We start from the raw sequence: 12,474 nt of genomic DNA, 5'->3' as shown, positions 1-12,474 counted from the left end.
AAAAGAAATAAGATACAAAGGCCTGAACAACCAGAAATAAAATCTGAGTAGAAATAAGTGACTTGTTTTTATAGAAGGAGAAACAAGAGCAAACAAGAATAAGCTTGTAAGGCTGACCAAAGAGATAAGGAATAAACTAGCAAACAATGAAACAAAAAGCAACAAAAACAGTTGTATTCAGCTGTTATGGCAACTAAAAGTTCAAATACGATGATGCAAACCACAGGAAAAAAGAAATCTAAGAGTACTGTCTCAAGTTGTTATGGCAACTGAAATCTCAGCACAGCAACCAAATGAACACTATCCACAAGTTTTATTTCCTGCGCATCCAGATCTTTGTGAAATAGTATACTATAATGAACTTAGATCAAAATAATATTTTATGAAAACACAAAGCTAGACCTACCCAGCTTATCCTATGATTTATCATCATGTTGCATCACATAAAACATTAAAATAAGGCAAAAACAAAACACAGGAAATTTTAAGACAGCAAGAAGGAAAACCATTTTAGAAGTTGCGCTCCATGTTTCTCTTTTAGATGCATCTTCCTTCTCTTTCAAACTATACTAAGATGCCTCTATTGCTATTAGAAATTTATCCCATCCATATTATTTTGTATATATTTGACTTCAGTCCCTTTTGTGCCTGTCCTTTCTTTATGAAACCTTTTCTTGTATTTAAACATCTCCAAATATGCTTGAGGCATTTAATGACCTCAGGATTTTCTTTTTCTATTAGCTATGTCCCCTTCTAAAAATCAAGTCAACTTTACACAGCAGCACTCTAAGCTAAAGGAAAGAATTACAATTTAGCACATACGTATCCTGGCACTGATCTATTCTCAAATTCAAATTATAAAGGAACAATGGACAACTTCTCCTTAAGTATATGGAAAAAGCTATAATCTGCAGAAGTTTACTACAAAAGTGAACAGAACATGTTAATACTTAGCACGCTATGTTGTGAGGGAAAAAATCTCACTGCAGTAAACAACGTGTGGCTACAATCACTGAACCTTGTTGAGGAAGGTACAGAGCACGGCATTACAATATACATGGCAGCCTGTTCAGTAGGGAGCCAAGACATTCATAGCGATACAGCAAGCTTATTTGAGACCATTACAGTCACAGATGAAGCCTTCACTCCGTTTGCAGCTGTCCCTCTGTATGCTTAGGAATCTACTGAAATGTACATATCATCCCACACGTAGGTGTTAATATATTTGTATAATAAATTACTGCTACCCATTTTTTTCTGTAGTAAATTGAAATATGTCCAAAACAACACTCCAGATTTAAACACCCTTTAAGCACTTGAGACAAAAAAAGAAAAAAAAATTTTCGGAGAAGGGAGAAACTATACTGGACTACTGTCTGGAAAACTGTTTAATATATAAAGGCACAGTTCTGCCCTCAGATATACTTGAAGTACAATTGTCTACTATTACAGTTACACTGATGTAATTTAGAGCGAAACTGGGCTATAACCTACTGTCTGTAGTTTCCAATATGTAATGCTGTATAAGTTCTAGTGAATGGGTGAGGTGAATTCCCCCTTTTCCCTGCCACTGCTGAATCCCATCTTAAGAATAAGTAATCAGGACACTAGAATTTTGGTAGGAATTCTGTAAAATTAAGTAGCATTCAATTAGCAGAAAATATGCAATGAGAACATATTTTAACCAATTTTCCAGTGCCATAATTCTGTCTACGTGCATAACTGCCAAGAAATCAAGGTCCTCTGTTAACTGAAAGACCCCTTTAACCAAAAACAACTTTAAAATGTGTATTGGAAATGTTCCAGTCAAAACTTTTAAAAGATGTCTGTCTAGATATAGTATTAATTGGCAGAGAGATAAACCCATATACTGCAGACGAGAAAGAGAGAGACTGTTAGGTTTTATATTTAACTGGGTCTGGAATAAACCAGAAATAGTACTTGAGGCACCACAATTTCTATTGTTAAGGGTAGAAGTTTGCTTTTGAAAACACGCTGATCCTCTGGTAGTTTATGATTTAAATGATGTGGTCATTGCCTCTGGTAGAGAGAGGAAAACGATCAGTGTCCATTGATCCTGCAGTTTTGTAAATGATGAAATGTCTAAGAGTGGGCTGACACAACACCGGCCTCTGTCAAGTTGACATGAGTTGGAGACAGCAAGATAAGAGTGAACTTAAAACATCAGAGACCTATAAAATAGCCTGGAAGGCAGAAGTTGCCAGTGCTGCTATCATGCAAAAGCAAAATGTAGAAGCCATATCTGTAGTCACTGAAATTATCTTCTTTGACTTAGCTTCTGTTCTTTCCATACTTGAAAAATGCTTGTTGAAATCTTCTTTACAAATTTCAGAGCTTCAAAACCTAAACAGGCTGACCAAATAATAGCTGCGTTTATAACCTGAAATATCTCTGCCTCTAAAAAAAATTCTCCAAGGAAAACATCAAGAAGAAACATGCTTTCGGAAATAAAATACTGTTAAAAAAATGACATGCTAAATTTGGTACAACTGTGTGCCTGGACCAGTTAACTACTTTATGTGCATAAATGCCACACATTAATTCTTGCATCTATACCACATACCATGTTTGGGAGGAAGTCAGATTTTTGGCTTAACTGTCTGGATGGCTGAGGAAACTCAGGCTTGTGATCGTGTGGCTGAGCTAAAGGAGAAACCACCTATACCTCATTACACCTAACCAAGGGTGAAAATCCTGGTCTCAATGAGGTCAATGGGAATTTTGCCATTGATTTCAATGGGACCAGAATTTCCTTCCAGGTATGTTAGTGAGGGAAGACTTTAAACCTGGACTACCCTGAGCAGAGACAAAGAGTTTTTGGTACAATCTGCATGACATACTTCCCCCCCCCCCCCTTTTACAATGCAGTATTTTTCTGGTTTGATGATAAAAGACTTGTAGAATCTACAGTTCTTAATGTAGGTTTTAGTTTTAGTTTTGGTAAGCCAACATGATGCCGGCCAATCTGTAACACTTTTAGCAGTAACAGGCATTTATAGTTCTATGCTAGTTAGAAATGTTAAGTTGGTTTGCTATCCTCATCTTTTCTCTTATACAATGCACACAGAACATATGACATTTAGCCCTTGTCTACATGGGAAAGATTTTTCATACATTTCTCTACAATAACAAGCAGAACAGCTATAGTAAAAGAGTGGGTTCACCTTGCCTTGTTTATTCTAGGTTAAGCTACTTCCCTTGAGTTATTGTGTCCACACAGCTCTGTGCTTTTTCAGAATAACGAAGCATACTGGGCAGATATCCCCTGATGCAACGTTCCACCACTAGGCGCTAGTAGCTACACACTCTGGTCTTTCTAAAATTGTGGAGTGTCTACCAAAACCTACTTGAATTTTGCACTTGCTCTCAAACCACGATTCCTCTCCTAGAACAACATAATTCCTCCCTGCAGCACCTCATAATTCATCTGTTTTTTGTGACCCAGCACCATTTTTGAACTGCTATCAGGCAGCAACAGGAACACTGCTAAGTGCCACAAGTCCTACTTCTTGTTCAGCCAATCGCTAAGAGAAACAAGTTTTTTTACATTTATAGGAGATAACGCTGCCCTCTTCTTATTTACGTCCCCAGAAAGTGAGAACAGGCATTTGCATGGCACTTTTGTAGCTGCCAGATATGCTAAACATTCGTATGTCCCTTCATGCTTTGGCCACCATTTCAGAGGACACGCGTCCATGCTGATGATGCTCATTAAAAAAATAATGCTTTAATTAAACTTGTGACTGAACTCCTCGGGGGGAGAATTGTATGATCCCTGCTCTGTTTTACCCGCATTCTGCCATATATTTCATGTTCTAGCAGTCTCGGATGATGACCCAGCACGTTATTCATTTTAGGAACACTTTTGAGGCAGATTTGACAAAACGCAAAGAAGGTACCAATGTGAGATTTCTAAAGATAGCTACAGCACTCGACCCAAGGTTTAAGAATCTCAAGTGCCTTCCAAAATCTGAGAGGGATGAGGTGTGGAGGATGCTTTCAGAATTCTTAAAAGAGCAACACTGCGATGCGGAAACTACAGAACATGATCGACCAAAAAAGAAAATCAACCTTTTGCTGGTGGCATCTGACCCAGATAATGAAAATGAACATGTGTTGGTCTGCACTGCTTTGTATTGTTATCGAGCAGAACCCATCATCAGCTGGACACATGTCCCCTGGAATGGTGGTTGAAGCATGAAGGGACATACGACTCTTTAGCGCATCTGGCACGTAAATATCTTGTGACACCGGCTACAACTGTGCCATGAGGACGCCTGTTCTCACTTTCAGGTGACATTGTAAACAAGAAGCAGGCATTATCAACTCCTGCAAATGTAAACAAACTTTTTTGAGTGTTTGGCTGAACAAGAAGTAGGACTGAGTGGACTTGAAGGATCTAAAATTTTACATTGTTTTATTTTTGAATGCATTTTTTGTACATAATTCTACATTTGTCAGTTCAACTTTCATGACAAAGATTGTACTATAGTACACCTCTACCCAGATATAACACGAATTTGGATATAACGTGGTAAAGCAGCATTCGGGGGGGAGGGGGAGGCGAGATTGCGCAGATCAAAGCAAGTTCAATATAACGTGGTTTCACCTATAACACGGTAAGATTTTTTGGCTCCCAAGGACAGCGTTATATCGGGGTAGAGGTGTACTTGTATTAGGTGAACTGAAAAATACTATTTCTTTTGGGTTTTTTTTTTTACAGTGCAAATACTTGCAATAAAAAATAATTATAAAGTGAGTACGGTACACTTTGTATTGTGCTGTAATAGATATCAATATATTTGAAAATGTAGAGAACATCCAAAAACATTTAAATAAATGATCTATTAATCGAGATTAATTTTTTTAATCGCACGATTATTCACAATTTTTTTAATTGCTTGACATCCCTAGTAATAATCTGATAAAGGCTAACCTATTTTATGGAATGGGATAGGGAACTAAAACCAGTTTCAGTTTTGTTAGGTGCTATGGGTCCATTAATACTATGGACAATGCATTTTTCTGTTTAATCACACAGTATTTAGTACACAAGGAAATTAACGTGTAAGATCATTGGTTCTCAAGTATAGAAAATGACCTATATCCAATATTTCTGAAGGATGTAAATCCTCCATCACCCCCATACACGTAATGCATATGCCAATTATGAAATACAATATGTGGATGGGAAAGAGTGCTTTCTGGAACCCTGCAGTGCTTATTTTACTCCCTAGAGCATGAGAGTAGATTACCCTTATCTTACCATACATAATTACAAAGGATATTAGTAATAAAATTATCCCATCCTTTTTTAAATCCAGTCACAGCAGTAATTATCTATGATCTCCTGGAAAAATGAATTTCGCAGTGACTATAAATTACAGAGAATGGCATTTTGTTTTATTCTTTTTAAGTTTACCTGTCATTAATTTCACTAAGTGAGCTCTTACTGGTATCATCTTATTAACAGGCTTAAATAGAATTTTAAAGTCTAAGGGTTTGGGATTTCTTAAACAGACTGTTATCCCAATGAAAAGAGTACTATTACTCAATAGGAAAATAAATATTAAAGGAGCTTATGACTGAAACAATTAGAAGAGGTTTTAGTAATAATAATTACTAAGGAGAAAGTGTATTTTTTCAGCACAAATCCATTAGGTCTGATCCTACACAGGTTGGGTCTGTTCCAAGTGGATATGGAAAAACATGGTGAGGTCATGAGATTCAGAGCCTGGGCCAACTAATAGCTTTCATGAAGGCCTTGGGCCAAAATTTGCTCTCATATACAACTGGTATTAGTCCAGTGTAACTCTACTGAAGTCAGTGGATTTACACCAGTATCAATGAGCAGAATCTGGCCCCTTATTTCTCCTTTTGCACCATGGAGCCTCCCCTCTTCTTTAAATAGCACAGCAAGATTTGCTTTTAAGACAGGAAAATGGAACATAGGAAAACACATTATGTCAACAGCTTGTTCCTGAACTACACAGGACTTCATAGTCATTTAATGAACTAGGCTGTGAGAATAAACAGGACAACATAATTAGGCTGCTATCGATGCTTCAGCTTGATCTCTTTAGATCAGGGGTGGGCAAAGTACGACCCGCGGGCCGTTTTAATCCAGTCCTTGAACTCTTGCTGGGTAGCGGGGTCTGGGGCTTGCCCCACTCCGGCACTCCAGCTGGGGAGTAGGGTCGGAGTCCACTCCACGTGGCTCCCAGAAGCGGCGGCATGTCCCCCCTCCGGCTCCTACGCGTATGGGCAGCCAGGCTCCGCTCCGCACACCGCCCCACAGCTCCCAGCGGCCAGGGACCACCAATTTCAGAAAGGGGAACTACACAAAAATGAGGTGGTTAGTTAAACAGAAATTAAAGAGTACAGCACCAAAAGTGAAATCTCTGGAAGCTGTGTGAAACTTTTTAAAGACACCATAATAGACACTCAAATGTATACCCCAAATTAAAAAACATAGTAAGAGAACAAAAAAAAAAGAGCCGCCGTGGCTAAACAACAAAATAAAAAGCAATGAGAGGCAAAAAGGCATCCTTTAAAAAGTGGAAGTTAAATCCTTGTGAGGAAAATAGAAAGGAGCATAAACACTGGCAAATGAAGTATAAAAATACAATTAGGAAGGCCAAAAAATAATTTGAGGAACAGTTAGCCAAAGACTCAAAAAGTAATTGCAATTTTTTTTAAGGACATCAGAAGCAGGAAGCCTGCTAAACAACCGGTGGGGCCACTGGACGATCGAGATGCTAAAGGAGCACTCAAGGACGAAAAGGGCATTGCGGAGAAACTTAAATGAATTCTTTGCATAGGTCTTCATGGCTGAGGATGTGAGGGAGATTCCCAAACCTGAGCCATTCGTCTTAGGTGACAGATCTGAGGAACTGTCCCAAATTGAGATATCAGAGGAGGTCTTGGAACAAATTGATAAATTAAACAGTAATAAGTCACCAGGACTAGATAGTATTCACCCAAGAGTTCTGAAGGAACTCAAATGTGAAATTGCAGAACTACTAATGGTAGTCTGTGACCTATCGTTTAAATCAGCTTCTGTAGCAGATGACTGGAGGATAGCTAATGTGACACCAAATTTTAAAAAGGGTTCCAGAGGTGATCCCGGCAATTACAGGCCTGTAAACCCAACTTCAGTACCCAGCAAGCCGGTTGAAATAATAAAGAACAATATTGTCAGACATGTAGAGGAACATAATTTGTTGAGGAAGAGTCAATATGGTTTTAGTAAAGGGAAATCATGCCTCGCCAATCTACTAGAATTCTTTGAGGGGGTCAACAAGCATGTGGACCAAGGGGATTCACTGGATATAGTGTACTTAGATTTCTGTACTTAGTGTACAGAAAGCCTTTGACAAGGTCCCTCACCAAAGGCTCTTAAGCAAAATAAGCTGTCATAGGAGAAGAGGGAAGGTCCTCTCATGGATTGGTAACTGGTTAAAAGTTAGGAAACAAAGGATAGAAATAAATGGTCAGTTTTCAGAATGGAGAGAGGTAAATAGTGGTGTCCCCCAAGGGTCTGTTCTGGGACCAGTCCTCTTCAACATATTCATAAATGATTTGGAAAAAGGGGTAAACAGTGAGGTGGCAAAATTTGCAGATGATACAAAACAACTCAAGATAGTTAAGACCCAGGCAGACTGTGAAGAGCTACAAAAGGATCTCTAAAAACTGGGTGACTGGGCAACAAAATGGCAGATGAAATTTAATGTTGATAAATGCAAAGTAATGCACATTGGAAAGCATAATCCCAACTACACATATAAAATGATGGGGTCTAAATTAGCTGTTACCACTCAAGAAAGAGATCTTGAAGTCATTGTGGATAGCTCTCTCAAAACATCCACTCAATGTGCAGCGGCAGTCAAAAAAGCGAACAGAATGCTGGGAATAATTAAGAAAGGGATAGATAATAGGACAGAAAATATCATGTTGCCTTTATATAAATCCATGGTACACCCACATCTTGAATACTGTGTGCAGATGTGGTCACCCCATCTCAAAAAAGATATATTGGAATTGGAAAAGTTTCAGAAAACGGCAACAAAAATGATTAGGGGTAAGGGACGGCTTCCGTATGAGGAGAGATTAATAAGACTGGGACTTTCAGCTTGGAAAAGAGTCGGCTAAGATTGAGGTCTATAAAATCATGACTGGTGTAGAGAAAGTAGATAAGGAAGTGTTGTTTACTACTTCTCATAATTCAAGAACTAGGGGTCACCAAATGAAATTAATAGGCAGCAGGTTTAAAACAAATAAAAGGAAGTATTTCTTCACACGATGCACAGTCAACCTCTGGAACTCCTTGCCAGAGGATGCTGTGAAGACAAAGACCATAACAGGGTTCAAAAAAGAACTAGATAAATTCATGGAGGATAGATCCATCAATGGCTATTAGCCAGGATGGGCAGGAATGGTGACCGTAACCTCTGTTTGCCAGAAGCTTGGAATGAGAGACAGGATGAATCACTTGATGATTACTTGTTCTGTTCATTCCCTCTGGGGCATCTGGCACTGGCCACTGTCGGAAGACAGGATACTGGGCTAGATGGACCTTTCGTCCAGTACGGCCGTTCTTATGTAAATACAAATATATTCATAATATTGTAAATGTGTAATGAACACTGTTCTTTGCTTGAATCATCTACAGAGCCTGCAACCCAAACGTTTTGCCACTACGTAAAATGTGATTATTAGGGCACTACCAAATTCAAAGCCGTGAAAAACGCATCACGGACAGTGAAATCTGATCTCTCCTGTGACATCTGGTGCCCAGCCGGGGGCTCCTTCCCTGCGCAGAGTTCCAGCTGCTAGTCCTGGCGGGGATGGGGAGAGACAAGACTTCCTCGTCTCCAGTAGGGACTGCTTCCAGGGCAAGTCAGACCCACCTCTGGCTGCAGGAAGCTCGGCAACTCCAGCTGTCAGCCGCCCCTCCCCCCCCCCCGACCCCTTTGGGCAGGAGACTGTTGGGAAAACCAGACATATGGTAATCCACCCCCCATCCTCTGTGACCCTCACTTCTGCGCTGCTGCTAATGGTGGCACTGGCTTTAGAGCTGGGCACCCGGCCAGCAGCCTTCCTCTCCGACTGCCCAGCTCTGAAGGCAGCACCTCTGCCAGCAGCGCAGAAGTAAGGGTGGCAATCCCATGACCCCCTTACAATAACCTTGTGACCCTCCCCCGACCACCTTTTGGGTCAGGACCACCAGTTACCAATACTGTGAAATGTCAGATGTAAACATCTGAAAACGTGAAACTGATTTTAAATCCTCCAGGTCATGAAACTGAACAAAATGGAACTTGAATTTGGTAGGGCACTAGTGATTACCCACTGTGAAAGTAACTTTAAACAAAAATGAAATTAGTCAGTCTGTTTTCATTGGCTAGTTGAGCGAAATACATAATTTTCCTAAGTGATTCTAAATGCATAACCTGCGTAAACAAACTAACTAGTGAAATTCTTATAATTATTCAGTTTTCATAAACCCCATTGTTATTAGAGACAAGGTGGGTGAGTAGTTACCATTTACGATAAACAATCTGTTCCACCTTGTGTTAGCAGTGACGCTCTAAATAGGTTTCCCAGACCTGCAGAGTTCTGTGTAAGATTGAAAGTGTCTCTCTCTTACCAACAGAAGCCGGTCTGATAAAATGACAGGTCTGATAAAAGATATTACCTCACCCACCTTGTCTCTCTAATATCCTGAGACAACATGGCTACAATACTGCATACTACATTGCTATTAACAGATGAAAGGACATTTTAAAAAGTCCTTTTAATTAATTGGGGCAACTCAACCAAATATTGATGTGAGACTGTTTTCTGAAGTGCAACACTTTGTTTTAAAGGTTTTTGTTGTCAGGACCTACATTTAAAGTCAGCAGCAGATCTAAGTCTAAAGCCTCCATTCCATTAGCACAGAACTCTGCATTCAGGTGGGTATGCACTAGTAGAGCCTGATGCAGGACTGAAACCATTGTGAAGATATCAATAATTATTCTAAACATTCCTCCTCAGCAAATCGGATTTCTCTTATTAAAGGAGTAGGGGAAACAATGCCACCTCACCACATAAGTGATTCTGACTATTAGAGGGCATAATAAATATTACTGTACTATTTAACTGCATTTTATGGAGGGATGTTGTTGACCACGATTAACTGCAGGTTAAAAATCTGCAGTCCTATAAAATACAATTTGAATTGTTTGTTATATGTTTGTTATAATAAGTGGTTGCATAATCATCTTTTACCTCAAGAATGAATTTCAAGTAGATCACCTAATTTTTTTTAATAGTAGTTTAATCAATATACACTTATTGCCTCTCATACACTTTGTATTATTGTAATGTCTTTGAGTCTATAATGTATTTGGTTGCTCCTCAATTTTCTCTTGCAGTTTAGACCAATCCCGAACTGAAATTGCTAACTGAGGAAGTTGTGTGCAAGGCTGCAGGAACCGCAGAAAATTTATTTTGATGGCTTACACAATACAAAAACTGTACTATTTTTTAATGATCCATACTCTAAAGCTGGATACTATTAAATCTCGTTTGCAGTTTTCCTGCTTAAGATGGAGTGACTGAAGATCTTATTGAGAAAGGGAAATAAAAAGTGATGAATGTGATATAATTTATAAATCTGCAGGGGAGATACCAAAATCTTGACACCCCTTAAATAGCTAATCCCAGCTCATCAGAAAGGTCCCACATCCTCTCCCTTTTCCAGACCTGGTGACCAAAGCACCAGGCTGCCAGGTGACTTGCACACTGAGGTCCAGCACACACACCAGTACCTCAACCACCATTGCTCTAAGCATTACGCTTCCCTGGCTGCCTGGCTCCTTTGCACTGAAACCTGGACACTTGAAAACCCGGACAGCGGATATCTTCTTGGGGTTGGACATCGCAACCTGCCTGCTCCTGCCACGGACAGTACTGCGACTCTGGCCTGAGCTGGTTCTCGTGGCAGGCCATTCCTCCGGCGTGCAGTCCGGAGACCGTAGCACCCAACACACCCACCAGTTTGCCGGCCCTGCACCACGCAGCTGCCCCTATCGAAAGGTCTCGAGGCACAGCTGCTCCCCGCTTCGCCCCAGAGCCCACCGCTCTGCCTCTAGGTGCTACCTGCTGTACCCACCCTCTTCACTGTGGGGCGGAGGCCATATACCCCAGTGGCCAGGCACCTGAGCTGCATTGCCCCATGCTCCTGGGCGGGACCGCGCCCCCTACCTGCTACAGCCATGCACGGGGTGACCCTGCTGGGTCTGCCTGTGCCTGGTGCTGCACTTGTTGCTGGGGGGAGAGTAGAGAAACACCAACCTGCACCAGGGTTAGCCCAGGGTACAGGACCCCCCCCCATGGCGTTGCCCCCCCCATGGCACTGCCCGCTCCCCCGGCCCCAGGTACAGCCCCCCCCCCACGGCGCTGCTCCCCCCAGGTACAGCCCCCCCCCCCACGGCGCTGCTCCCCCCAGGTACAGCCCCCCCCCCACGGCGCTGCTCCCCCATGACGCAGCTCCCCCGGGGACAGCCCCCATGACGCTGCCGCCCCCCCGCCCCGGGCACAGCCATGGGGCTGGGGGAAAAGACCAGCGGCTGCTGTCTTTGTTAGCAGCTTGTGCCTGTTGCTTTTGGGCGCGGCTGCCCTGTCCCCGAGGCGGGGAAGGTGAAACTGACCCGCTCCTCTGGCTGCCGGTGTCTGTGCCGGGCTCCCGCAGCTTCCGCGTCCCCATCGCACCCGCAGTCTCCGGGCAGCAGCAGCCCCGCCATGGAGCCCATTCCCCTCCGACACCAGCGCCCCCTGCTCCCGGGGGCAGCCTGGCCCACAGCGCCGCCGCTTCTGCCCGGGCGGGGGGCGAGCCCCAGCGCGCCGCTCTGCCGCACAATGCCCGCCGCGGCCGCCTGGCAGGGCGGGTCTGTGCGGTCACGGGGTCTGGGGGAGGCGGCGAGCGCTAGCACGGGGTGGGGAAGGGCGTGGGGCTGGGACCCGTGGGGCTGGCTGGCTGCGTGAGGCAGAGCGGAGGCAGCACGTGTCTGCGGGCGGGAGGACCCAGCCTGGGCGTGCGTCTGGCTGAGGAGAGGGAGGTGGCTGGGGCTGTGTACGTGAGGCTGAGCGGCGGCGTGAGTGCGAGTGGAGGGAGGCTGAATTTTTATATTCCAGCACTGCCCGTAGGAACACAGAATTAAAGACAAAGCCCCAGAGCCCTTCCCTGCAGGATCGAGCTAACTCCTACTGAGTTCAGGGGAAGCTATTCACATCCTGCTGTAGGGGAGAATGTGGCCCTGACAGTCAGTATTTAATATATTGTAATCTAAAGGCCCCACCGGACCCTGGGACTATTTTATTTTTCTTGTCACAGTTTTAATACTCTTCCCTAGATTTCCGAAACTTAGTCCACACACTGCTGGTGGTGGCGGCCACCAGATCATATGC

General features: G+C 42.8%; 1 protein-coding gene across 5 annotated transcripts in view; it reads right to left on the bottom strand.

Annotated features, from left to right (window-relative positions):
* The window catches only part of FAM241A (family with sequence similarity 241 member A), a 48,646-nt gene extending 36,481 nt beyond the window's left edge, over nt 1-12,165 (bottom strand). For 2 of the 5 annotated variants that reach the window (XM_065596221.1, XM_005287934.4), the window contains exon 1: nt 11,718-12,155. In XM_065596221.1, the coding sequence (XP_065452293.1) occupies nt 11,718-11,819 (102 nt within the window). In that variant the 5' untranslated portion in view covers nt 11,820-12,155. Of the gene's footprint in view, nt 1-11,717 lie in introns of all 5 variants that reach the window. The other 3 variants (XM_065596220.1, XM_065596222.1, XM_065596224.1) reach the window with 2 other exon arrangements.
* Nucleotides 12,166-12,474: the final 309 nt, after the last annotated feature.

The sequence above is a fragment of the Chrysemys picta genome, chromosome 5 (assembly GCF_011386835.1).
Source record: "Chrysemys picta bellii isolate R12L10 chromosome 5, ASM1138683v2, whole genome shotgun sequence".
NCBI classification, from domain to species: Eukaryota; Metazoa; Chordata; order Testudines; family Emydidae; genus Chrysemys; species Chrysemys picta.
Note: the sequence above shows the minus strand (reverse complement) of the source record. Positions and strands in the feature narration are given on the sequence as shown.